The 27,792-nt window shown below is 37.2% G+C and overlaps 2 protein-coding genes across 2 annotated transcripts; one reads left to right on the forward strand and one right to left on the reverse strand.

The window, feature by feature from the left end:
• Positions 1 to 56: 56 nt before the first annotated feature.
• Positions 57 to 27,763, reverse strand: poc1a (POC1 centriolar protein A). Its single transcript, XM_014975035.2, has 11 exons — positions 27,545 to 27,763; positions 23,462 to 23,546; positions 23,195 to 23,366; positions 22,810 to 22,989; positions 22,569 to 22,676; positions 22,237 to 22,352; positions 20,441 to 20,574; positions 16,558 to 16,626; positions 16,260 to 16,412; positions 5,422 to 5,694; positions 57 to 995 (listed from the first exon to the last, which is right to left on the reverse strand). The coding sequence occupies exons 1-11, from the start codon at positions 27,557 to 27,559 to the stop codon at positions 861 to 863; spliced, it is 1,440 nt and encodes a 479-aa protein (XP_014830521.2). The 5' UTR covers positions 27,560 to 27,763; the 3' UTR covers positions 57 to 860.
• b9d2 (B9 domain containing 2) lies at positions 24,677 to 25,473 on the forward strand. The gene has a single exon (XM_014975045.2). It carries the CDS (start codon positions 24,789 to 24,791, stop codon positions 25,314 to 25,316), a length of 528 nt encoding a protein of 175 aa, XP_014830531.1. The 5' UTR covers positions 24,677 to 24,788; the 3' UTR covers positions 25,317 to 25,473.
• Positions 27,764 to 27,792: the final 29 nt, after the last annotated feature.

Here is a 27,792-nt window from a genome sequence, read left to right on the forward strand (position 1 = left end):
TTTTCTTTGACTCAGCACACAAACAGCCCTCACTATTACGAAACAGAACCTCCTAATTAAGGCTGAGGGTGTAAAACATTTATTTAGACAGAGGAAACAAAAACAATTACTTCAGAGAATAAATGGTTGAGGCACAGAAAGACGGACAATAAAATAAAATTAGATTAGATTTTCTGAAGAAAAGCCTAACTTTAAAGCAATTAAAACATTTTCTGACCGTCAACAATTCTGAACAGAAAAAAAAACAAATTCTTTAATTTGTCCAGGATTTTTCCGACCCCGTCTGTAACGCTTTAGCCCAAACCAAGAAAATTGAAATGTAAACAAAAGTTTAAAGGAGCTTCCCAAAAATACATCAAGGCCTCCAGTATCTTCTAACTATCAGACAAATGAAAGGCACTGCATTGTCTCTCTAATTGTTGCTACGTTTAATTATTTACCAAGTTGCCATAATGGCTTAATTCTTTCTATGCATGCATGTTGTGACGGAAGTTTGAGCATTTAATCACAGTCTTCGCCTGGCAAATTGAAATGCAAACGCTAGAGAGAATCATAAAGGTTGACTACAGGCAGCCGTTCTGCACACACACGCGCACACATACACATTATATGCACGTATAGACGGGGACAAGGCCTTTGTCAGCAGAAAACAGTCTGCACACTCAGCACTGCTGTGGAGGAACTTCTCTAATATTCAACTCTTTCACCTCTGATATCTGTGTGTGAAATAACCTGTGCATCAGCAGGAAAGCTCAGAAAGCATTTGTTTGACTGCATTTGTACGCCGACATTTTTTTTTTTTTTTTTTTTGCGTTGCCTTTGCAGCATCAGCTTAAGTCTTTTGTTTTCTTGTTTTATCATCAACAGTGTTGATTTGGCCACCTTCTTCCTTCGTCTCGATTTTGGAGATGCAGTCCAATCTCCATCTGGTTCTCCAGACACTCCTTGAGCTTGTCCTCCGTCAGTGTCAGCCGCTGCTCCAGGATCGAAACCGTCTGGGTGGAGAAAGACGGGGACCAGAGAGGGTACAGATGGATGTTAGAGAGGGGCCGCACAGAATCAGAGTGAGGGTAATGACTTCATAATGGTAATGCAGACACATGTTCGAAACAGAGATTCTGCCTGCTAGATGATCCAGCTGTTTTGTTTTGTTTTAAATCTGCTGCTTGAGACGGCAATGCGAGAGTCTCTGTTGTCGGTATGCAGCTCGTCTTGTTTTGCACACAGACGACACAAGAAAGTCGTTTTCCGATCCAGGGCCGACATGTGTGGGTAGTGAGATCACAGTACAACATACTTTTCCTCTGAGCATCATCCAACACAGACAGCATTTGTTGTGCGTTTGTGCTTCTGCGTTTCAGCACAGGGCTATCTAAACCTGTTTATCAAAGGAGCCACCAGGTCCTACTTCCAGAGAAGACAGTATCTAGTGAAACAGAGTCCTGGTTTTAAGTCCTTTCAACATTTACTTATATTCTTTAGCTTTTACAAGCCATAAAGTGGCAGTATTATGTATTTTTCAGGCACATAATGCCGTTTTGTAGCTCAGTTAAATAGCCATCTTACCTTCAGTTGTTATAAAAATGCTGTACATATCAAACATGACTTAAAAAAAAAAATTGACGTCACAATTTGATGCCTTGAAATTGGCCCTCTGTCTCTTTAAGAGTAATAGCTCGTATGATAATCTAAGCAACTGCATCGTTCCATCAGGTGTTTGCTAATTGCTGCCGTCGCTAGTCTGGAGGAGCTAAGTGGGAGAGTCGTAGGGGAGGGATGCTCCTCAGTACAAATTAATACGATCACATCATGATTTTATGATATGCAGACAAATCTCCAGTTGCTGGAGAGTTGTCTGAGACCTTATCTTGGCGTCATGTCAATTCAGTTGTACATCTGACTATGGATGGATGCTTTTGTTTAGTTTATGCAAAATTCAGGCACTACTGCTTGAATGTTGTGCATTCTGAGAGGATTCGGCATACTTGAGTTGTAAGAAAAGGTCATTTAAGATCTGTTGCCTCGGTGTCATCTCAAACAAGTCAGTCTATTGTTCTCTAAACTCAACAAGACATTTTTGTCCTCCGCTTTTCAGTAAGCTGCCTTCACCATCAACCTGAGTTGCTGTCATGTGTTTGGCTGAGCTATTTCTGGTAACAGCCAAATGAACTGGTGCACCACACAAACTGGCTAGAGTGCAGGTTTAATAAAAACGTAGTAAAAAGATGATACAGTTAGTTTAACTCTCTCCAAGAAACAAGTGTCAATCATCCCTTCTCCATTTTTGACATACAGTAGCTTATTTTCTGAGCTAACGTTGCCTTTTGGCGAACACTGTGGTAAATTTAACCAGACAAATGAAGATGTTCAGGTTTGGGGCAACAGAAACATCCAAGTATGTCAGCATGTCTTGACCTGAAAATCTTCAATATGTTATTTCCTGCGCCAGCTAGAGTAATTTAGACATTCCTCATTTCTGGAAAGCGGCAAAAATGAGTCACTTCCTATGCAATTACCAAGCAGCCGAGTGGGGAGAAACACAACAACAAAAATCTTGTTTCATGACTAAATATTTAGCCACAATGTAGTGTAGTAATCCTCGCCTTTTCAAGACAGTAATGGCTTTGCATCAAATCCCATGCTATTAAATTTGCCTCATTTTGTTTCTCTGTTCTTTAGAGATGCCATACCAGGTTTCCATAATGATTACACTAATTTATAGGTAGGTTTCAGGAAAATAATAATATAGGGGTTTTCCACTAACTCAATTCCAGTAGCAGATGTTAGAGCTGGTTCCCAACTGGTTTCATAAAGTTAGTCAGGAATTGGTTTTGTTTCCATACCCAGAAGCCATTAATATATCATTATGTAACTTGAGACATGTCTTTCAGTGAATGTGTGATCTGGCTTCTGTACTCTAAATTTCTGCCAAAAATAACAGTGGAGAAGAAGAGTTCATCACCATGAAATGGCCCGTTTCTATAGCCTCAAATCTGTTTTTTTTTTTTGTTTTATAAATTGCATAAACAAGATTAGGTTAAGATTGGAAATATTTTAATCTCTTTAAAAGAGAAAACAGCGACATTAGCTGATTATTTGTTTTTATAATTGTAGCTGGAAATAACAATTAAAAGTGCTCCATCAAGCTGGTGCAAGAAATCCATTAGTCTGTATAAATAAGTTATAGATTATCTGGGTAAAAATGTACAAACAATGTAGTCCCTTACAGTGATTTCTAAGAGGACTTTATAGTGACATTTTCAGTTTCTATATTTAGCTTTCAAAACCGAAACACTGCTGAAATTTACATCTAAGTTGCATTGAATAACAAAAACATTGTTGAGATACTGACTGTCTATGACTCAGGCTTACATAGAAATCAATATTTTAAATATTGCATCTTTGCATTCCTTTGTAATTGCAATGTTGCAAATCACAGCAGTGAGAAAAAGTTGACACATTGTGCAGCCCTGGATGGAATTAACATGTAATAAAGATCTCAGAAAACAATGTTGTTGAAACCAAAATATGATCAAACAATGCAACATTACCACAACAGAGCAATGGGTTCAACTTTGAGTGGGCGAGAGATGTTTTCATTTGGTTTGTTCAAAAAAAGATAACGTCTCCTGTTATTTCACCCTTTAAAAAAAACAACTTTCTTTCACTCTGCCTGTCTCCATTTTCAGGATCAATACCAGCATGTTCATCTCTCCGACCTGCTGCAGCTCCCATTCCCCAACACAGCCAGGGATTGGTGTCTGTGTCTGCGACTCTGGATCTGCACGTGTCCCCGGGGCACCAGCAACAATATACAGCCCTATGGTTTTCATCTGGAGTGGAAACCAAATCTTTATGCTCCTAAAAATAGAGTGAGCTGTTGCCCTCAGCATTACTGCCCTCTGTTAGAAAGTTGCATAACTTTGGGATGACGAAAGTTACAATAGTCTGAAAGTCAGAGTAAAGATGTCTGGATGTGGCAAGATGAGAACGAAGAGATACAAAGAGAGAGAAAAAAAAAAAAACTAAAGAGAACAAAACTGAGAAACAAATATAAAAAGTTTGATTCTGGTCAACCAAAGAAAAAAAAGAAGCCTCTTAATGATCTAAGTAGTTTTGGCCTGGAGCTCAGAGTTGAAGAAAATGAAACGATCATATGTCTCACCTTTTTATGAAATGTTAGTTTACTAGCAAAAGATGCATGTCTAAATCCAAATAATTAAGTCTATTAGGACCATCAAAAATTTACTTATGGAAAAAAAAACAACAAAACAAAAAAACAATGTTATGCAGGTTTACCAAGGATGTAATTACTTGGTAACAAATTTGGGTCCTAATCTTTTTTTTAAGATGACCAAACTAAATTTAAGCTCCTGATGGCTGCTTAATATCAGCAGCACAGTAACATGGATTCCCCATATGAGGACTCACCGTCTAGAGAAAGAAAAGTCACTGGTGAGTGAATTAAATAAAAGATATTTAAGGATTAACCTTGGTGGGTGGCTTGTCCCTTATCAGTAGGAAGCTATTATTATTGAACCATGGAGGGCAAAGTAATAAAAACCTGCAGGAAAAAAATCAAATCAAAAGCAGGGCATGCAAAGAGGTGTAAGGCCAAAGAAAGAGCAGAGCTTTATTACCATTAATCTGGTAAACCAGCTTCAACTATTACTTTTTTAAAATTATCTTGACAAAAGCCTGAAATCTGTCGTGTCCTTCGATGTTTGGAGAAAGAGTCTAAAATGTCCTCCGTCTCTTATTCGTCGTTTTTAGTGATCGCCCATCACTAAAAAACCACTTATGGATGTAACAAAAAACTGTGTGGTGCTTAAAAGAACACAAATTGATAAGAAGCAGAGCTTTTAGGGCTTAAAGTGGTTGCTGTCCTTTTCTGTTTTGTTCGATAATCTATTTTTAGTGCTGCAGGCTCAGGCTTCACACTGTGCCTTGCCTTCACCAGACGCTCACACTGAGAGTGGAGGCTAACTAGACACACTGGCACGGTGAGTCAGTGGAGAAAAAACAAAAAGATTTCTGTGTGAAGTGAGGTGAGTTAGCAATTATGGGACTATTATAAAGGGAAGATTACAGAGACCTTAACAGACGCCAGCTTGGGGTGGAGCAAAAAGTAAAAGTAGAAATGTATATTTCTGGTTTTTTGGTTTTTTTTTTTCCCCTTGCTTAGTTTTCCTAAAGGCAGCTATATTACATGTAATTTAACCAGTGATGCATCCCTTTATATCTTACTACAGGGTGGTTGCTAATAAAACTGAAAGGTTGCTATAAGTTTAAGAAATAAAACCTTATCTGTCAGAGTTGCTGAACCGTCTAGAGTTTTCTAGATATTTTTTCTTCTTAGGCGACTTGGTGTGAGGCACAACCACATGTTTGTCATTACAGATCACCACATCTTCTGCTTACCTGAGTGAGAACGTCCAGTTGACCTATGATGTGCTCCAGGGTGTTGGCTAAACTGGAGGGGACCCTTCCATCCGAAACATCGGACTGGCTTTTATCCTGGTGTGCAGGTCGTTGTGAACCCGGAGTCTGCTGGGTGGAGGGTGAACCGGTGGCGGCGTCTCTGTGGGCATGGGAGTGAGACCCTCGACTGTGGCCGTCACTGTGGCCGAAACTAAGAGTGCGAGGCGTAGTTTGGGTGTTCGGTCTGTTGAGGTGCTCTGCTCTTTGGAAGGTCTGGAAAGAAAGCAACAGGACAGAAGTTGGACAGTAGCTGGATTTGATCATGACAGGAAAACTATAAACGGGGAATTCACCACACAGTCAGCTGGTGACAGGAACTGACTGACAGCAAAAATTTGACTCATCAGTCAGTGAATCCACAACAACCAAAAGACCTATTTGTGCTAGAAATGCCTGGCAATTGCTGTAAACATCAAAAATAAGAAATTAAGTTAACCATTTATATGAGTTTTTTAATATCCATCCATCCATCCATCCATCCATCCATCCATCCATCCATCCATCCATCCATCCATCCATCCATCCATCCATCCATCCATCCATCCATCCATCCAATTACATTTAATTTAAAACAAGGGAGACAAGAATTAAGTCTTCTGAAGAACAAAATGTGCAACAGGCTAATATATAGGAAACTATGAAGGTACATCTGTTACTGATACATGCAACCAGTTCATTCCGATTAAATAAAAAAACAAACAAAAAAAACACATTTTACTTTTGAGCCTCAGAAAACAACAGAAAGGCTGAACAGATTACAGAGAAAGGTTTTGATCATTTTGAGCTTTCAACTTCTACTGGCCACAAGCATTTCGGAGATAAAACTGTTACAGTCGAAAACCTTTAACCACTGTATAGTTAAATACAGCAGTGCCAAAAAATAAATAATGACAAATTTACTGATTTTCATTAGGTTCATAGGTCACCCTGAACCCATAAAGCTTTCTTTGTTACTGTGATGTAACAGAAGACAGTTTCCATCATGTTTGAATGTGTGGGATTTTCAGAAGCCTTTATTTATTTATTGGCTTCCCTCTATCCATGTTGACATTCAAACTCTCTTCACTGTGAACAGTGAAAATGTTTTCCAGCTTTTTTAGCAGCTTTGGGTTTACTCCAGAAAATCCCAACTAAAAGTCTTCTCATGCGACGACATCAGTTTGGGTCAGATGGCTGAAAGTTGGCGCTACAAAAAGGGTCATTATCCCATCCAACAATAAAACTGATTCCTTATAAGTCTTCCAAAAGCTCAGAGTTCAATCATTTTTTCTAAAGGAAAATACCTAAACCAGGCATATGCCAACCAGTTTAAATGAACCAGAAAGAGTGGTGAAAAAACCCAGTCAGAATTGTCCCAACCCCTTTGTTCATGTAGAAATTTTGCCTGTCTTCATTGTGTTCTACTCTTAATTGTGTTCAAATGTTTTAACACTTAAGATGTAAAACTATTTAAATGTAATGCACTATCACTGAATAGAAAATGGACAGAAATACTATGAAGCAAATTATGTATAAAGAAAAAAAAATACAATTATGGAAAATTACAAATAAAGGCCAAAGTTAGAAGTTGTTGACTCCTCTTGCTTCAGCATATGCACACACACACGCACGCACAAGCACACACACACAGACTCAGTTTTCCTATGTTGTGATTAATTCAGTGATGCATGAACACATGAAGGTCAGCGGTCACATTTCTCCATGTTTATGTGCCAAAAAAACTACATCTATATGTTCCTTCATATGTCTCTGTTTCTGTATGTGTCTGTCTGCTGGGGTATCACTCATGCATATCAGCAAGGGAGACAACAATTGAGTTACTCATCCCCACGCAGCAGGAAACCTATTCTCGCTCAGTGAAACACGACGTCAAACTGTGCTTCTTCTAAATGAAGCCAGATGAACAGAACCGACTTTCGGCTCATCACGAGCAGGAAAAAATACCCCCCGCCTGAGGAAAAGTGGGGAGGCATTTTTCTTGAAGTAGCATGTTATCTGTTTTATGGGAGCTGACTCCTTAAAATTCTCAAAAACAATAAAAACTCAATGTCATGCCACTAATATTATCTGAAAACGACAGTCACACAATCAGCGCAGCTGATGAGATCAGACAAAGAACTTTTTGTTAATCTACTACCATTCGAAGCAATATCTTCATATAAAACAAATCTAATAAACTAATACACAGAATTCATCACATAAACAAAGAAAGAAGAGGCTATAAAAAAGTTGCTTTCAAAACCAGTGATGCAATGGAGAAGAAACATCAAGTGAGTAATAATTATTTTTAATTGGACTTTTATTTTGTAAAACACATTTGACTTTCCTATGAAGGATTAGTTCAAACAATAAAATATGTTGCCAGGAAAATTGTTTCCAGCGATGGGTGATTTAATTTTATTTGAACATATTCAACCTAAACTCAGCCAGTTTGATATGTCAAATCAAACTGACTAATATAAGGGAAACTATGTTACAACAGTTTGTGCAAACATGTACAGACAAACGAACAGTAAATGCTCCTCTAATGAATCACTTGAAGTGGAAAAACCAACAAAGGAACACTTCCTTAGACCTAAATTAAACCCTGACACAGTCAGCCGTCGCTACCCCAATAGAAAACCAGTCATCACAGACATGTTCACGCAGAGTAGATTACTTAACTGTTCGTTACAAGTGTAAAAACGAAACCTTCGCTGTCTGCAACAGCAGCTGCTTCCACCATCACTTTCTGTCTCAACAGGACTGTAATTCTGCCTGAAGCCAATTTAAAAGAATGTTATAAAAAATTACAGTGCTTCTGTTTGCATCCTCCACCTTCATTAACAATCAAACACGCAAGTGTAAGCTATATCAAAAAGATATATGGCAGATTTAAAGAGGGACTTCAAGTGACCTTGAGCACTTAATATCTAACATGCAGTAGATAACGATCTCAGTGTCTTCACACTGATGACACAGATTAGATTTCGAGCCAACAAACTGTGTGACTTTCACACCAGTTCATGCAAACATTACTTTATAAACCTTTACATTTCTAAATATTTTTAGATTTAGGTTTATCATTTTCTATCGCCTCTTTAAATGACAATGCTGTTATAGTGATTATTTTTCCAGAAAAGTTTTGAAGGTGAATCAATTTATGTAATGATTTAAATCTGAACCACACTTTCTGGGTCTTCTCCATAAATTGAATTCAGTAGTAGTATTAGTTTTAAGTTGGGGAACTAATAATAGTTAGTATTAGTGCTAACTAGTACTAAGTATATGTATATTCTTCCTATATGCAAATAGGAAGTATATAATTACTTCTGGTATGTTTATTAGGAAGTCATTAAAATAAAATATTTGGATAAAAAATGCTATTCATCAAAATAGGTAATACCTCACCAACTCCACATTTTTACTTAAATATGATCACTTTTTCAAGAGAAACCATTAAAAGTTTTTAAATTCTTGAATTAAAAGATACAGAACAGCATCCTGCATGACTCCAGCGTCCACGTCTCCAGCGACTAACGGAGCAAAGCAGCCCCAGAGCATCACTGAGGCGCCACCAAACTTCACCGTAGGCATGGCGTTCTTTTCAGAGTGCACTCCAATCTGGCTCCTCAAGTCCTGCCACTGATCCAAAGGCTCACAAAGTTCCACAGTTAATTAATAGCTCCACAGCACTGAATCCCTCAAAACGATATAAATACACCTCTTGACTTTGTTTATATAGCTGTGCACAAATTGAAGCTGATTTTTTATGTTCTTTTAGGTCAAACACAGAGCCCTTCAGCATTCAGTATACGCTTCACTGTGAAAACTGTAACTTCAGTGTTAGCTGCCACCAAATCTTCATGTAGGTTTTTAACCACTTGGCTCTTCAATTGCAGCCATTCATGACTGAGGATCCTTTTCCTTAAATGTGAGTTTTTATGCTTTCTTGAAAAGGTTAAGACAGGTGTACGGGATATACAAAACATATTCATTACATTTTTGTTCTTAGATAATGAGATCTTGGTCTGGTCATTTCAGAATGAGCTGTTTTAAGGCCTCTTGTCACTTTGAATTCAAACAAGCTGCTGCCGGCCACACTCCCTAACTAAACATTTACCCTCAGAAAGGGAAATTACTGCAAACAGATACACAGTTTACAACCGTACACCTTTGAAAAGCAGAAGTGCTGCACAACCAGCAAGAACGCAGAAAGTGGTTTCTGGATGGTACATCAACAAAACACTCGTGTTTTCCACCAGCCATTGTGCAGCGGTTACAGCCGTAAAATCAGCTGACCAAACGTGATCGTGTTGCTCAGTAGAAATAAATAGAATCTAAAAGCAAGCTTGTCAAACAAAATGGTGGTCATCACAGTTCCTGGGTTGGTTAACATCACTATGTGTTGGTGGGAAGAAGAAAAAAAAAATCCAGATTTTCCAAAAATTAAGCTTTCAAAAACAGAAAATTCAGTTAATCGATAAAATCAATTTATTGCCCAGCCATTTGTTCTTTTCCAATCTGTTTATTGCCAACAGCTGAACATTTTTCCATATATTTTGATGATAAATCTAATATGCAGTAGGAGTTAAAAAAAATTGGGTGCAACTGTATATCCATGCTAAAAGTCCAGGGGAATATTTTCATATTCTAACCGAGTCCCAAATAAAGTTTTTTTTTTTTGGGTTTAACGACTATGGAAAGTGTCAGTTTTCATGTTCTCCTATTAGACAATATTTCTCTTTGATCAAACAGGAAAAGCTGGTAGGCGTGTGTGTGTAAGTATAAATGCACTTCATAATATCGCCCCTGAATGAAGACAAACATTTTCACCAGCTGCTCAACTCAGTTAATTACAGCTGAGCAAACATTTTATGAAAAACGGTCAGCGAGGCTCTTTCTTTATTTAATGAAGCCGGTTGTGGTTCAGGAACTAACGGTAGTTAAAGATTCAATAAGAGATGGAGTATCTCACATTTCTCTCTCCATGTTACTCTAAACTCTTCCTGCTTTTATTTCCTTCCTTCTTTGTTATAATTTCTCTTTGACTGTCCATCTTTTAACATGTATGAACCATTGCCAGCTCTGGCTCCTTATGGTGTTGCATGACTTGTTCCTGTATTGTCTACCTGCTCACATGCTCCCCCTGCTTGCCTCTACCTTCAACTCCCCTCTGCCAGCACAGAAGTGTTGCTCCTTCCCTTCACCAGACCATTAGACCATTATTTTACCTCCACTGTTATCCTGTCTTCAACAGTCCCTCATCACAACTCCTGCCTCTCTCTTTACCTCCTGCTGTCAAATGCATTCGACTCCTGCTGTCAAAATAATACCACCTGCCTTTTCTGTGACTGCACCTTGAAGCTACACAGCACAAAAAAACTGTTACACTGCTGCACAATGCTTTCAATGCTAACCCTACATAAAATAAGGGATAAGGAGATGAATTTCCATTCTATTAATTCCAGGTCCTAAAGCTGAACACTGTGGTGGTTCTTATATGTGTGTGTGTGTGTGTTGAGAGAAGCCTGCTCAGAGAGCACCGCTCGTCTGTCAGCACACGTGAGCGAGAGAAAGACCCAGATGTGGAGCTGGAGACGGAGGGAAAAAAGGAAGGGAGGGCTGGAGCCAATGTGATCAGAAGGAGCTGATCTGCCTGTCAGCAATGGCTGGCACTCGCACACATCAGTGCATGCATGTTCTCATGAAAAAAAGCTGCGGCACATTAAGATTTGCTGCAGCTGTAGCAAGGAGAGAAGGATGACCAGAATCAGCCAAACGCTTTCTCAGTCTGTAGCTGGACAGACTTTGTTTTGAATCTGGTTTGTTGTTTGCAACAAATAGACTTTCATGTTTCTGGTAAAGTGACCATAAATTACACATAAACCTGCTATGTTACGTCAATCAAAGTGACAGATGAGCACATAAAACCCTCTGAATTTGATTTTGAGAGAACAGAAGATGAAATTAGCTTTTTTTGAGAACTTACAGGTCTACTGTGTCATTTGTCAACTCCTGGAAAATCTGGGATTTTATTTATATTATACTGATGGCACTGGAGTTGTAGAATAAAAACACCTATGATTTATTGAATGCAGATGTAACCCAACAAAACAAAAATAAATAAATCATGAATAAGTCATATAACAAGTTATATTCAATAAATTAAGGGTTCCAATGAGGCTCATTTGTCAGATTAAAAATACAATTTGGAAATAACCTTCAGGCAGGTATGAAACATATTTTTCACTATACCCACACTTCTTCTTACTGGTCTGGTATAACATTCAGTATCTCACAAAATTTGACAAATTACTGTACACATAATTATTAAAAGACATCACCCTCACTGCCTAACAATAACTCAGACTAAATTTCTGTTTTTAAGTCAATTAGAATTACTAACTGATTTAAATTTGCCAAATTACCAAAAATAATTAGAGGAGTTAGATTTTTTTATTTACTTTCTTGAAATTCAGTAAGTTTCCATACACCAAAAAAAAAAAAAAAATATTCCTTTAAACAACTTTTGGAAAGCCTTAAACGATGAAGTAATCTGTTTGTATGTTTCTGACTGGTTGTTTCACAGCATTAATGCTAACTGGAGACACACCTGTGGATGGAGATACACCTAATGCTCTTTTGTGTGACTTCATGGAAAAATCTAAAGAAAGCAGCCAAGATATCGCGAGAACTGTGGACCTCAACATGTCTGGTTCATCCTTGTACAACGCTCAGATGCAAGTTCTGTTTTTATGAAGACCAAGGCAACGTCCAAGAATTAAACTGTTCAGGAAGGAACAGTACGTTTTCACTTTTAAAACATCACAGTAACAATATTTATAATTTATGAAAAAGTGGATGTTGGAGGGTTTTTGAAATACTCCTGTAAGCTGATGATCACACAGCATTGTTAAAATAAAGGCAACTTGTACACATCTTCAGTCTGTACAATGTTTTATTAGAAAAAGTTATAAAACATGACTTTCTTCTACTAGATTTCTTCTCTATGTTGAAACTTGTTGACATGTCAGTCATAGAAGTCTTTTTCCTGTTCTTCCTCTAAGACAAGAAATAACTGGCAATGTTCGAGAAGGAGTATTATTAATGATAAATTATGAATGAATAAATTATACATAAAAGAAAAATGCTGTTGGCCTCTAGGCTGAGATCACTCTATTACTATAACTATTCAGCCAAAGGCTGTCACTGAATCCATGAAGAAAAATTAAATAAATGTCACTTTTATAAAGTATTTAAGGTTAAAGAATCCAGTCTGTGTCTTCTTGATCCTTTGGCTTATTAGCATCTCTTCTAGTATAATCATTGACCTTAATGGCATCAAACGTTCTTTAGAGCTTCAATTATCAATATTTCTGTAATTGCAGATGGTTATGAGCACCTAAGATCAACTGAACTTATTTTTTTCTTCCTGAAAAAGTTTCAAAAATCCCTCTGAGGAAAGACAAGTGTAGTAGCACTTTACTGTTGCACTTATGGTTACAGATAAACAATGTCCTGATACAAGACTGTTTTATTTAAGCATAAAGCAGGTTAATAAATAGGGATCTTTTTAAATCTAGAAGTTTCATCAAAGCTGAGTTGAGCCCACAGTTGGAAGATGTAAAATCTGTAGCATGTGGTAATTGTGCAAGCAAGCATGCAGAATATAAACAAAGTATATCTATTTCTTCTTTTTTCCGTTAAAACACTAAGGGAACCAGTTCATAACTAAAGGCTGAACAGAACTTTGAGGTGGAAAATATTCAGGTAGAAAAAATAAGGTAAAAAAAAAAAAAAACTGGTTTAATTACAGATTTGAACACAAAAGTGGTTATTTCAATTAATATCTATTAAAAATCTGATTTTACTGGGGATCGTGCAGGAAGTGTGTCTGAATGTGTGCATTCTTCTTTACTTTTATAGTAAATACATTCTCATTTACCGGACATTTTTGTTTGTATTGACTGATTCTTATGTTTAAGGTTTAAAGAAAATGTTTCCCTTACTGTACAGTATTTTTATTCTTGATTCTGTTTTTATATATTATACATTTTATCTTTGTGTGAGTCTATTTGCTGCAAACGCCCGTCACTTTGCTGCTTTTGCGCAGAAGTTTCTCCATATCCTTTATTTTGGGACAATAAAGGATATTTCTTTTCTAGTTTATTCTATTTACACATCAAAAGATGCACTTCAATCTCATTGTTATGGAAATTTAAATGAAAAACGTATTCCACTCTGTTCTGTGCTATTGGTTTAATGCAACAGAAAAATGAAAAGTGCACATAACCAGTGCATTTCTGCAACAATGGACATTTTGTATGTGCAGGAGCCATAAATTGGCCAGTTGGCCATTGTTCTCTGACTTTCCAACTTCCAATTATAAATGAAACGCCACAAACTGCGGGAGTAAATGGTTTATGCCTCCATATCATCACATAAACAAAGAACTCCACAAAAAGTCTGGTTCTTATTTCAGTCAAAACCAAATGAAAACAATGCGAGACCCAACAAGAAGAACCACAGTAAAACACAAGAGTTCAAAGACATGCATGCATTCTCTATTAAGATAATGCAGTTGCAGAACAAGATTCAAATTTACTGAAGCACTACAATCACACAGTTGCATAAAAATATTTAACTGCAAAAGTGTTTTGTGTGAACAGCGGTAAAGCAGATACACTTTGCAAACAGATCCACCAAACATCCCTATTGTCTCCTTAGTTCCTTCAAAAGATTTCTAGAAGCAAGTGCTGATAGGTTGGGACAATAAATCATTAACCTCCTGTTTTATCGCTGCAAATTACAGCCTCTACCTGTGGGGAAGAGCTCACAGTTTTAGATTTAAAATCTGAAAATGCCAATAGAACAACTGAAGCTGTTTTAAATTAGTTTTTCTTCTACTTTTTTTGTCTTCTGACAAAGAAAAATTCAAAACAAATAGCAACATCAGACCTATTGTCATACAGCAAATCCTGCCTTTCCATTAGAGCTGATGCTTGAGGTGGATTTAGAAAACATCATTTCAGAGATTAAAAAAAGGTCAGCTCTTTTACACAAGAACATGAATCCTCAAGAACATGCTTCACACATTGTGTGACTCCACCTTCTCCACATGATCCAGCTGGCCATTTTGTTATCTTTCAGACTCATCAGTAATAATAACTGTCAACCTGAGGAGCTATTAAAATCCATTTGCAGCCTTGCTTTCACAGCTCCAGCGAGCGAAAGAAAGAGCCACATAGAGAAGAACAAAAAGTATCTCAAGGGTTCCACGAAAAATATTAGATAAGAAAAAGTATTTAAAAAAAGACATTAAAAGCTTCACACTCAGGCTGCCAAAGCGAATTTTAGGTCGGTGTACACATAATCGTGATTACAAATCATCTTCAAATGCCTGTTTCATGACACTTTTTCGCCAGATCTGGGCAGAAGCAGCATAATGCAGCCTTTTTGTTCCTAAAAAACCCCACACCCCTTCAAAACTCTTCAGCCAACGGGCAGAGGCGGCAAGGAACAAGAGAGAAGACATCACATGGCATCCAAGTGGGTAATTAGGTGTCATAAGCTATGATACACATGACATGGCCTCAAAAGCAATTTTTTTCTTCAAGAACAGCATGAGGGAAATTATCTTGTCTTTTGGACATCAGGGAGGTTTTCAGACAAACTGGAGTTTGTGTTCAATTCTTCTTTTTAGGGATAAAGTAACATTGGCAGTGAACCTGCATGTTTCTATTAAACTAAGGCGTAAATGCAAAGCTGTATTCAATTTGACTAAGTTAAACTCAGTTTGTTAATATTGAAGTAGTTTTCTGTACAGGACAAACGCGTTCAATTTAGTCCAACTCCATTTCAATGTTCATGCTGACCATGGTCAGATTCTGATTTTAATTGAGTGCTGTTATTATCCTTAATTTTGTTGGTTTTTTTGTGCTCAAACTACTGTATTAGTGCCGCCTGCAGTTGCTAGCTGAGGACTGCAGTGATTTCAGCCTGTCCAGGCTGTCCTGACCATCTTACAAACCGGTCGGACTTGCAGTCTATCTCTGCTCATTTATGCACAATAAAAAAACAAAAAAACAAAAAAAACAAAACATGAATATAGTGAAAATATTCACTGAAACTTTAACCTGTGAATTAAGGAAAAAAAATCAGGTTTAGGAGAGAGAGATGTGATTAACCTCAAACAGACCATCATAAAGTTACAGATATTAATTGGTGCCAACATTTAAAAAGTTACCTAAATGTTAAACGTTCAACTACACAACCTGCTTAAAATATTCAGGGGTCAGAAATAAAAACTGAAATGTGAAATTAGTCTTTCTGATGTGTTCATTGTGCTAAGGATAAAAGCTAATTAAGTTATTATAAATTTGAATTTTAAATTCAAATTTTAAACCTACAATGGCATTCACAAAAGTGGACTAATTCAAGGCACCACAAACAGAGAGTGGATGAGCAATGAGCAGTGGATCTGTCCTTGTTTTAATACATGCTCCACTGAAAAGCATTAAACTACTCTGCTTCCCACACCATTGGCTGCTGAGGCTACCGATGATGTGGCTTTAAATATAACACAAGCATAAAATTGGGTTCAGATGGCAAAAACCAGCAGCCAAGTGAGAAGAACAAACATGAAGGAGCTAAAACGTACTCTATAGCTGAGGCTGGGGTTTTATTCCAAGCTGGACGTTTTAACTGGTTCTTAACTGAGGTAGGAGAAAGGACCTTTACATGTCCTTTCTCCTTCCAACACTGTGGATGAGAAGAGAAGCTGTTCTTTGTCTCACCTGGTTGTTGAGGACAGGTGGTTGCGAGTTAAAATGAAGATGAGCTGTTGAACTGGCTGGCCGAGACTGTGAACTCTCTGCACTTTTACACTGCGATTTGACATCATTACTGCTTTCAATACATTCGTCAAAGTTGCTCTTCCACACCAAAACCTGCAAAAACAAAAATTATTGTTTATTGATTTATACGCCAGGATAACATTTTTGAATTTAGTTCAGTATAAAGTTTCTGGTGCCTTTTTCTATTAGCCAAACAGTATGAAATCTAGTCTTAAAGATAAGAAGAATAAGCATTCACCTGTTCATCAGAACCTCCAGATGAAAAGTAATCCCCCGCTCTAGAGAAGGCCACACATGTGACTGCCCCCTGGATTAGAGAAAACCCGCAAGACAAGACAGAAAAGTGAGTTAACATGGTAATAAAATACAAATAAGACAATAAAATCATGATCTTTTAACATCAACAACTTTCTTGTTTCTAACAAAATACATAAAGGTTGTCTAACTGAATATCAAACAATTGATGTTTGTACTGATTTACTGAAAAGCTTAAGCAATAAGTCATCGTTCCAACAAAACATGGAATCTGAATCAGCGACAACAACGGAACACCTCCACCTAAAACGGGCAGGTCTGGGCATCGACAGATATAATTGAGGGATTTCGGTATTGCCAGGCAATAAAACAAGGAACAAAATGTACAATATTAATGTTGACATAAAAAGATTCAACATAAAACATTCAGTAAGGCAGTCATTAATTGGGTCACTGTTTTTATAGCATTTTTACAAGATGGAAATCAGGTTGAATAAATAAATCTAACATGGCAAAAGCACCTATAAAATTACCAATTAGTTTTTCCGCATGGGGCCAGTTTGGTTTGAATAGCCATTTTTCTTTATTAAAATAAAACCAGTTTAAATGATTAAACCAATAAACCTAATTTAATCTAATTTTTAAGATATTAATAAATAAATCTTTCTGATTATTGTAGCAAATACAAATAATTTTGGTAATTCTAACTGACCTAAAACATGAGAAGTCTGTACTGATTTAACTTCAGTCTGAGGAATAAAAAGCCTTTTATTCAGTGTATGTAACCTTCTTGTTTAAAATGTAATAAACATAACAATAAACTATCACTTTATTACAGAAAACACAACAGAGCCAACATGTTTATTATTTATGTATGCATTACATCCAGTTCCTTCACTATTCTATTAAAACTCCATTTAAATTGAATCCAATTTAAATTTAAGAACTGTTTCAAACACAAATTGACTTTATTTCATGCAAAACAAAAACAAACCAAAAAAGGAAAGAGAACAGAATCTCCAGAGTGCGTATGTGTGAATGTGGGTGTTTAGAGGACGGGTCGGTATGAAGGCTAACAGCTAAGCTATTAATAAAATCAAATAACAATGAAGACTAACATTGGGTCACAAATGGTTCAAGCAAACAAAAAGAAAAAAATGAATCGCATTCAAATATCAGGACTTAGGCTTGCTACAGGAAACTGCATAAAGCAATCCTACAACTAAAAAAAGAAATCCCACATCACTTGATAAACCATTTTGTATTCAAAGAAAAGGAAAAAAGACAAGAAAAATGAAAAGAACATGGAGGCTGTTTAGAGGGGGAAAAATGGAGGAGCTGTGTCCTGCAGCTGGCACCCAGACAGGCCGCTCCGGCTGAGGATGGTTTCCCAGAAGCACCTGAGAGAAGCAGAGAGCAGCGCTATGGCAACGCGACGGTCTGACAGACAGCATGTTCTGTCTCTGCTCTGACTAATGCGTGCTGCCAGGCTGGCACTTGCCATGGACACATACACACACGCACACACACACGCAACAATGAACCTAAATGGCCCATTTTGTCTTGTGATACAGAAGCAAGTATTGCAGCGACCAGACAGAACCCATATGGTCCCGTCTAAAAAGGAATGATGCACATAACAATTACATACTCTTCATGTTCCAAAGCAGCTGGAGTAAACACAAACAATAAAACCAAAACCTTATAGTTTCTATTACTCTAAACATCAAAAAAACATTTCTATTTTTCTTGAATTAAAAAAAAAAAAGATGTAGTAATTTTCCAGAAGTTTGCGTTGGTTACAGAGTTAGGCTATAGGTTAATTGTAGACTGAAAACCTGATACAAATGCTGAGTAACAACCGTCAGCACAGTGTGTTGCATATTGTAATTAGTTCCACACACTGCCTCCATGAACCCATGGCTTTATAAATAGTATTTCATATTTCATTTAAGTATGTAAAAGTTATGAATTTTCTCTTATAAATACCAATTTTAAATAATAACTGTATATTTTTACTGACTCCCAGTTCCCAAGAAATAGATGCACATAAACCATAAAAATCAGAATCATACATGCATTATGTTGCCTTTAGCAGAACTACATCAGATTTTTGCAATGTATTTGGACATATTAAAATGATAATTATTTTCACCTCAGCATGACCAACTACGTCATAAAACAGAAGTCCTGCTTAAAGCACACAACCTCATATTTAAAGTTGTGAGTTAAATATAACTTTATGAACTTATGTTGGTGCTTTTCAGCTCAGAGATCTGACCTTCTTCTCCCAGATTATGTAAATTCAGCTCCTTTTTAGACTAAGTTTAACATGGTTATTGATGGTAGGCTTCTACCTACTGATAAAATCCCTCTTTCGAAGCCAACCCTTGTTAAAATGAAACTTTTTCTATAGCAGTATTAAACTTACAAGAATATCTTGATTCTTACTCCATATAGATACAATAATAAAAGGTTTTAAGACCAGAATTAGGCCTTGAGAATTAGGAGAATAGCTGGCATCCTACAGTGCTGTTTGTAGTGTTGCATTCTGGGCCTTGTAGTTGTTTATTCAAAGCATAATGGCACTTGAAATCCTTACCCAGAACTACATCACAAAAGAAGTAAATGAATGTCATCTAAAATGTCTCAAAAAAATAATTGGCAATGAATTCACAAGCAAATAAAACAATCATTATAAAATGTTATTTAAGTTTATATTAAAGCAGACACACAAAATAGACCTTCAGTAGCTCACTTCATCTCAAGCCAGGTATCATCCCCCTGAGCCTGGGTAAGCAACACGTTGATCAGGTCCAAAGGCAACGCTTCATATGGTTGCATATGAAGCACAGGCCAACATGTATGCACAGCAAAACACATGCAACCAGACACAAACACACCAACCTAGACACCCACGCAGAACAGATGGGGGTCTCTCCCATCTCTCGATCTGCAGCAGGAGAGACAATTAGCGCTCTGAGTGGTCCCGGCACCAACAGATTGGTGGTGTCACCACAGAGCTAAATAGAACAACAGAAACTGAGACAAAGTGCAGGAGATGACAAATCTGGAGGTGGGAAGAGAGAACAAAAAAGGCTTCTTCATTCCAACAAAAGACAAACCTTGGCAAGTGACTGCAGAGAAACACAGGTGAAACGGGCAAAAAAAAAGAAAAAAAAAAAGGGCAGAATGAAAGACGGGCAAAGTGTGCGAGGGGATAGATAAACAGATGGACCACATGTGGTACTGGCAAGCCACCGATTTCCACAACCAGCCAGCAAGCCAGTCCATCAGCTGTTCAAACAAACAGACACAGTCAGCGCGCCGCCCGGCCAGCTACTCCAGGCAGCCAAACTGCGAGTGCATCAGATGTTGGACAGAAAGACGTAGAAGGTCCAAAAGGAAAACTAAGGTCATTACGAACGTGGAAAAGAGAGAAAGAGAGTTGTCCCGGTTGAACACTCAACACAACAAAACCAGAGAAGGAGAAGGAAGAGACAGGATCTGGAGAAACGGGGGCAGAAACTGTTCTGTTTCCTTCCAACAACCATGAGATGACTCATCCTGAGTGGGCTGCCTGCTTGCCAAGCAAGTACTAAAATACAACAAATACAAAAAAGGCATCATACGCACACACTCAAACGCATACAGACCTAAGCAGAGATAAACATGCGTATTCGAGATGTCAAACACGCGTAAACGTTCGGACCAGCATAATCCTCCCTGTGTTTCTTTTCAAAAACTCTGGAAAAAAAAAAAAATAGAGAAACTCAACCTGTCCTGAAGGTACACTAAACAACTAAGCCCAGAGAATAGCAGTGGAGAGAGAGTGTGTGTGCTTCTGTGTGTGTGTGTGTGTGTACCTGATGTCCATGCAATGTATACAATAGCTTTCCCTCCACCAGGTCCAGTATTTTCATTGTGGAGTCGCTGGATGCAGTGATTAGGAAATTACCACCAGGATGGAAAGACAAACCGTTCACAGCACCACTGTGGACTGGAAAAGACAAAACACACAGATCTTATAGTGGGAAATGCACATTTACTAATGTTCTTGTATGTTAAATACTTCCTAAAGCATATGCTCATCTTCTTCTTAAAGAGATGGAATTTCTATAATAAAAAAAACATGCTGGTGATCATCTCTAAATTATTATAAGGCTTCAATCTGAGTAGATAAATCATTGTGCCAATTTAAGGACCTTCTCAAACTTACAGAAAACACAAGTTAACCATCTGAGACAAACATCCACTATTTAAATAGGTTTGCATGTTCCCATTTCTATTTCCTCCCAAAAGTTATCTCTTCGTGTGAAATCAAGAATGAAGGGTAAACCTTTAAGAACAAATGTTCATGCTGTGTAAAAACTAGTCTTTTTGACATTTTTAAAGAGCAGAATAAAAGGAAAAATATTGTATTTTCTCAAATATTCCAGCAGAACAGTTTTCAGTAACTATGCATCATTATTTTGAGGGTCTGGATGACTGGAGGGAAGGAAGTGGATAGTTATTTGCAGTTTTCATATTTGAAGAATGAAAAATCTGAACACGGATGTCAAAAATGACTAAGCAAGTGGAGTGCAACGAGATTTCTGAAAGTACAAAATCCTGAGATGAAGCAATATAGGGGGATCATTACGACACTCAAAACCTTTATCTCAACAAGAATAGTTTACATTAACAGATATTAAAAAAATCAGCTAATCAGAAAAGTATTCACTTTTTTTTCTTTAGCTAATTAAAACGTACTTTAAAAAAAGATATAAATGATTACTATGTATGGTTTGTCCTTAGTCCTAGTTACGCATTGCAGCAGTGCATCTGTGGACTTAAACTAGCGATACAATCTTTAAAGATAAAATCAGGTAATTTACAGCAACAGTTTTTCTTTTCTTTGCTCAAACACACATCAGCAGATCAGTCGTTTGGAAGCTCATGACTGCGGTGCATCACACTGCTTCAGCTACAGTTTAGACAGAAAACCTTGACCTCTCAGTTGTAAACACACTAATGCATCAGAAAACAATTAGTTATCCTTCTGAATTAAAATCACCTCTTTTTTTAAATGTCTTCATCTCACAAACAGCAAGAAGAAATCATGTAAAAGCTTTGGGTCCCCCTGCTGGATGAACGTTGATAAGACTTAGAAACTTCTAGCTGGAAAAAATGAAGCTGGTAGCTGAGATTAAATGGCTGCAAAGTGAGAATGAAAGAGAGAGAGGCTGTATCCTTAAGAAGAGGTTCATTTAAGGACAGAAAACAAGACTTGCAATTCAATAACTAAAGAAGTAACTCAATAAATCAAAAAGAAAGTGTCTAAGCACTTTATACGAGGTCTCAAGTATTCAAGGGTGGCTGTGGTTCCTAATCCCCACGAATGCAGGTGTGTCTACTGTGCAGACCTAATCTTAACTATTTGTTATGTTATTTCAATTTATGTCATAAACACAAATCGTATTTCATGAACAAAAAATTAAACACTTAATCAAGCGTAATAGCTATGAAACATTAGGAGTGAAAAAAACAAAAAAAACACACAAAAAAGATTCCATAAATATTAGAACGTTTTAAAACTGTTCAGAAAGCTAAAAACATGTCACAGTTGAATGCAAACTGTTATTTCACTGTAACAGAAGATGGGCTCTGAGGCTGTTTTTACCTGGATAATGCTGAAGCATTTTGTGGGTTCTGATGTCCCAAATCTTAACAGAGGTATCAGTACTTGCTGCAGCAATGCATGTCCCACTGGGATGAAAGTCTACATAGCTTGCATAACTTCAAAGACAGAGGAAAACAGACATCAAAGCATCAGTTCAAAACACAAAGTGGAAGACGATGTTTTAGTTACTACTTTTAGTTTCTTCTTAAAAGTAAGAAGAAACTTACTTTTAAGAAGTAAAAAAGACATGTTGATGAACAAGTAAGAAACATGTTCATCAACATGTTTTCTCAAAGCTTCACACATTAATCATCCTAGTTTAAAGCCCTTACCCAGCATGTTCAGTAAAAGTATGAATGCACTCTCTAGTTTTCTTGTCCCACAGTTTTATGGTTTTATCGTCACTACATGATACAATCAAACCATCATCTGGAGAAAACCTGAAAGAAAAAAAAAATCACTTAAGAAATGTCCCTCAATAAGTAGTTGAATGATTAAAAAAAAAGATAAAAATAAACTTTTTGTATGGAAAATTATATTCAACTCCAACTATTGTATATGTGTGTGTCATACTTAGCACAGCGGACCCAGTTCATGTGTTGGCTGAAAGAGAAGAGGAACTTTTGCCTGTGGACCGTCCACAGTTTGATGGTCTTGTCATCAGAGGATGTCACCATAGTCTGTCCATCACAGGAGAAGTTAACACAGCGCACAGTGGCTGTGTGAGCCCTGAATACGGTTGAATCTGCCTTCCTGCACACACACATCACTCAAATGTGAAGCAGTCAGGTGGGGTCAGGGTTGTGTGTTCACAGCAGAAGATTCGCAATTATTAGAATTACATCTTTATTAAATTGTTTTAGTTAATCTGCAGCATTGTCCTCTGTGGCAGTTTAAGGTTGAATTTAAATAAAAGAAGAGTAGCAGAATACATCATAAAATCTTCATAAAATCTTACATGCTGGGCACCCAAAGGCGCACAGTTTTGTCTCTAGAGGTGGAGGCTACCAGGTGGCCAGATGGAGAAAACTGAACACAAGTGACAGCTTCTTTGTGCCCATCAAAGCGATACGCTCGCATCTGAGGCTTCATGTTCCAGATCATCACGCAAGAGTCCACGGAGCCCGTAGCTGGAGGAGGGGGAAGCACACTTGAGTGAACTGTTCAAGAGCGCAATGAACAGTGCAAACATAAAAATGATGAGAAATATGAATAAGGCAGTTACCAATCTGTTTCATGCTGCAGCTGAAGTCCACACTGGTCACAGTGTGCCGATGACCCTTAAAATGTCTCTCAAGGGTTGGATCCGACTATGTGGAGAGAGAAACACAGAAATCTATTGAGTGACAATAAATTACCAAAATTAAATCTGTACCTAAAAAACAAGTTAAAAAGAAAATGATTATTTATAAACATGCACTGAAAAAAAAGACATCAAGTTTGATATGAGAAACAAATTCCAAACAGATCACAAAATCTGATGGATTGAGTAAAGCAATGAAGAGCTTTCCCTTAGTTGGAGGCAGAGTGCCAATATCAAAACTGCACAGAAACATTTGACACTGTAAGTTATGAGGACTTAAACTAACAGTCAGAACATGGACCTTTTTAAAGTAAAATAAATATCAGAAAGAGAAGAGTTTTTAGTCATTATATATATATATATATATATATATATATATATATATATATATATATATATATATATATATATATATATATATAAAGTGAAGGTAGATATTCATTTTGTAAATGGATATTATGATCGGGGAGGCAAATGTAATTAAGTGAAGGTACTTTACTCTGAGTAAAATGACGCATGGAAGTAAAATTCTCAAGTGAGCAGTTACTTTATTACCATGCCATATAAAGTAGTTCATTAATTAATTTATTATTGTTTACTTGTGAGTTTAATAAGTTAAATTGTCTTCATCGTCAGATTTAGGTGAACTTGATGTTAAGACAAAACCCACTGTGTGGCGCTGTTTCACTCTGATCTTCCAGTCCCAAAGCTTTATTTTAGAAAGAGAGAAAAAAATAAATACTAAAATTTGAATGTTTGTCAAAATGATTTGAGGTTATTTGTATGTTTAAATTATTTATTTTCCAACCATCCATAATTAATTATTTACATATACCTCCAAATTAAACGCGTTAATTTCCAAACATAAGACCTGAGCTTAATCTGTCAGGTAGAAATATCTAATTTATGCAATCACAACCAGCCATCATTTGTCAATTTAGCAATGACTTTAAGAACACTTTTACTGAAATACAAAATATTATCTGTCTAATCCAGACAAAGATAACGTGTCCATTCTGTTCCGAAGTCTTTAATTCAGGTCTAAAAGGTCGTTGCCTGAGCCTGACAGTCCTTACTCAGGACAAAATGCTAACAGTCGAACGGAGGCAGCCCGGGTTACCAAGGAGACGTATCGCTAGCTTCCAGGTTAGCTGAACAGTCAGAGTTAACCGTTAAGCTAGCCGTTACTCGAGGAGTGAAAAGAGGAATTGGAGAACCGCATGTTCTGGTTAAAGCGGACAGTTGTAAAATGGCAGAGCTTCACATTATAGGACAGATCATCGGGGCCAGCGGCTTCCCGCAAAATAGTCTATTTTGCAAATGGGGAGTTCATACGGGAGGAGCATGGCGTCTTCTCTCCGGGCTAAAGGAGGGACAGACTCAGGTGGACAATCCTCAAACCGGAGACATGGCCTACTGGAGTCACCCGATTGATCTGCACTACGCGACCAAAGGTCTCCAAGGCTGGCCCAAGATCTATTTGCAGGTATGGCACCAGGACTCGTTCGGCCGCTGCCAGCTGTACGGGTACGGATACTGCCACGTTCCTTCCAGCCCGGGACATCACCGGATAAGCTGCGTGACCTGGAGGCCGCTCGGCTCCTGGCAAGAGCAGCTGGCCCAAATGTTTGTCGGGGGTGGTCCCCAACTCCGGAACCCCGACCTGATATACAGCGGAGCGGACAGATACAGACTGCACACCGAAACAATGGGGACTGTGGAGCTGGAGCTGGGAATTATTATGAGACACTTTGACAAATATGGCGTCGAGAGCTGAGACTCTTGAACAAACTTCTGAACATTTATCATAGAGTGTATGTTGTTGAGGCAAGAGCTATATAAAACAAACTATAAAAAGAAGTTTGTACACTTTTTTTTTTTTACATAAATCCTCTTCACGTTTTTACAAGTGATAATAAACTATTGTCGACAAAGATGGTGTCATTGATATCTTGTCCGTAGACTTATTTTTAAACAGTATATTTCTGTATTGTTTACTTATCACTTTTTACACACAAATCTTGAAGTGGTATTTCATAACCTAGTCTTGAAATATTATATTACTGAGCACCCTGCACTTGCAATCTCTTGGGGAGAGGCACCAGTTAACTCTTAACATAACACCAAATTCTCACAAGGTAAATACTTTTTCAATTTTGACTGATTATGCTAAAAGAAGTTTATAAAAAGGGATTATAATACCTATACTCCCTTCGATGTATTCAACAATTAATGTAAGATTATGTAAACATTTACTAATCTGAGGTGAAGAACAGATTAACCAACAGAAACTCATAAGTGGCAAGCAGCAACTGATGACGTGTTTTACAAAAAGCGGTGGGCCAGATGTAAGATTCTTCCCTTGAGTAAAGAAATGCAGATATACAAGAACAGAAAAACAATAACAAATCCCATTTTTGCTAAAGTTGTACACACACACACACACACACACACACAACACTGATCATTGCAGTTCGAATCAGGAACATTTCTATGTGTATCTAAAAGCTGCAAATGTTTCATTGGTCTTAAAAGACCTTAAAGTATGCAATATATATTTTCCCCAAATATATAACTTTACAATTTAACTTTAAGTCCTGGAATTTTAATTTCTCTTCCAAGATTCAGTCAGAGTTTGTAAAGATGTCATGAATATCCACATCTAACAATTAATACATTTGAAATATTTTAGAGACACTGATCCAGATAGTAAAAACAAAGCAAATATACAAATAAACATAATAACCAAAAGGTATTAGATGCAAACATTACATTGCACAGAGATGCTGCTATCGCATACAAACTATTGTCCAGTTTCCTGAAGCTCAAAGAATACTTTGTGCAATTTTGTAATATTAGAGTCAAAGTCTTCATATTTTTCTTCAAGCAACTGAACATGAATAAAGAAAATTAGCTGAGTAAATCGTGAACAGTGGGAACATTACAGGAAGCACTCATTTGACTTTCACCTCCCCATTTTGGAAGCTTAAGCTTCTAAATGCATCCTGAAAAGCCATCCGGGGTTGTTTGATGTTGGATTTGCTGTGATTACACCACAGGTTAGCTGCATACACAAAAGTGCAATACGATCTAAACGTGGTCATTTAACATCATCTGAGCATTTCTAAAATATACTTGCCAACATATTAACCTGTATGCACAACTTGGAAACATCTTGTGCACATTATTCTTAACTCATAAATAATTTCTTATGACATGTCTAAACTAATTTACTTGGGTCACCACATCAAAAAGATGACATTTTTAGTTTGTGATCCATCTTAGTTGTAGCAATCATAACACTTTTCAGGGTTTAACATGATGTCATAACTGGCCACCATAACAAGAAGACAAGTGTTGCAATTCAACATTTGATATCAGTCTTATCAAATCATACAGTTTTAACATCAATTAGGACTCCTTCAGTCCTGCCAGATTTTGGTCTCTGTTCCTACATAACTAATTCAAATGGTCCAACTACCTGTTAAGACCTGCTAATGAACCATCATTTGAGGTGTTTTGAACCAGGGAAAGAACTAAACATGCAGGGTACTTGAAGACTTACTTTGGACACCACTGATATATATGTTTAACATGAGTTTTAAGTTACGTTTAAGGACATTACAATAGTTTCCAGTCTAAATTGTATCTCAACTGTACAATTTAGTGCAACATTGATATAGACTTACATGCATGTAAGTTGTACTCGGTTAAAACGCATAGTTTATGCAGTTTTGTTGGAAAAGTGACATTCGTATATTGTTACATATTTGTCGAATATTTTTAACATACTGTGTGACACATTCACACCTATTGTAGGACAAAACAACCTGACAATTTAAAAATATCAACTAATGTTTGAGTAAATATGATACAGTAAAGTGTGCTCAACAAGAGGCTCGCTTTTAAACAAACCTTTCACTTTACCCGAAAAACTATATTACAAATATGAAACTCATTTCACCTCCGTTGCTCTAGTAAGAAGTGCAAAACAGTTAAACTCACCAGTGAAGAAGTCATTTTTGATTCTGTTGAAGGCACACACTGGATAAGACTTGTTCCTGTTACTTAAATCTCTAAAGGTTAACTCAACTTTAATTCGCTTGAGATAATCAAATGTTTCGCACCGTTAGCTCTTCGGTTTGCTAACATTAGCTGAAAGCTAGCCGCTAGTTGCTAACAACAACACTTTCAGTTTACGCGCCGCGATTGGGCGCTGAGACCGTTGGTCAGTGCTCTTAAAGGAGACAACC

The sequence above is a fragment of the Poecilia mexicana genome, unplaced genomic scaffold, assembly GCF_051168715.1.
Source record: "Poecilia mexicana isolate PSO_F unplaced genomic scaffold, ASM5116871v1 scaffold_5, whole genome shotgun sequence".
NCBI lineage: Eukaryota > Metazoa > Chordata > Actinopteri > Cyprinodontiformes > Poeciliidae > Poecilia > Poecilia mexicana.

Excerpts from the sequence above, each read along its gene's own strand:
- b9d2 (XM_014975045.2), top strand. The coding sequence starts at position 24,789 with ATGGCAGAGCTTCACATTATAGGACAGATCATCGGGGCCAGCGGCTTC.
- poc1a (XM_014975035.2), bottom strand. Across the intron at positions 23,367-23,461 it reads CTGCAGCATGAAACAGATTG|CTACGGGCTCCGTGGACTCT; the intron begins GTAACTGCCTTA and ends CCCCTCCTCCAG. Across the intron at positions 16,627-20,440 it reads ATACATTGCATGGACATCAG|GGGGCAGTCACATGTGTGGC; the intron begins GTACACACACAC and ends TCTCTAATCCAG.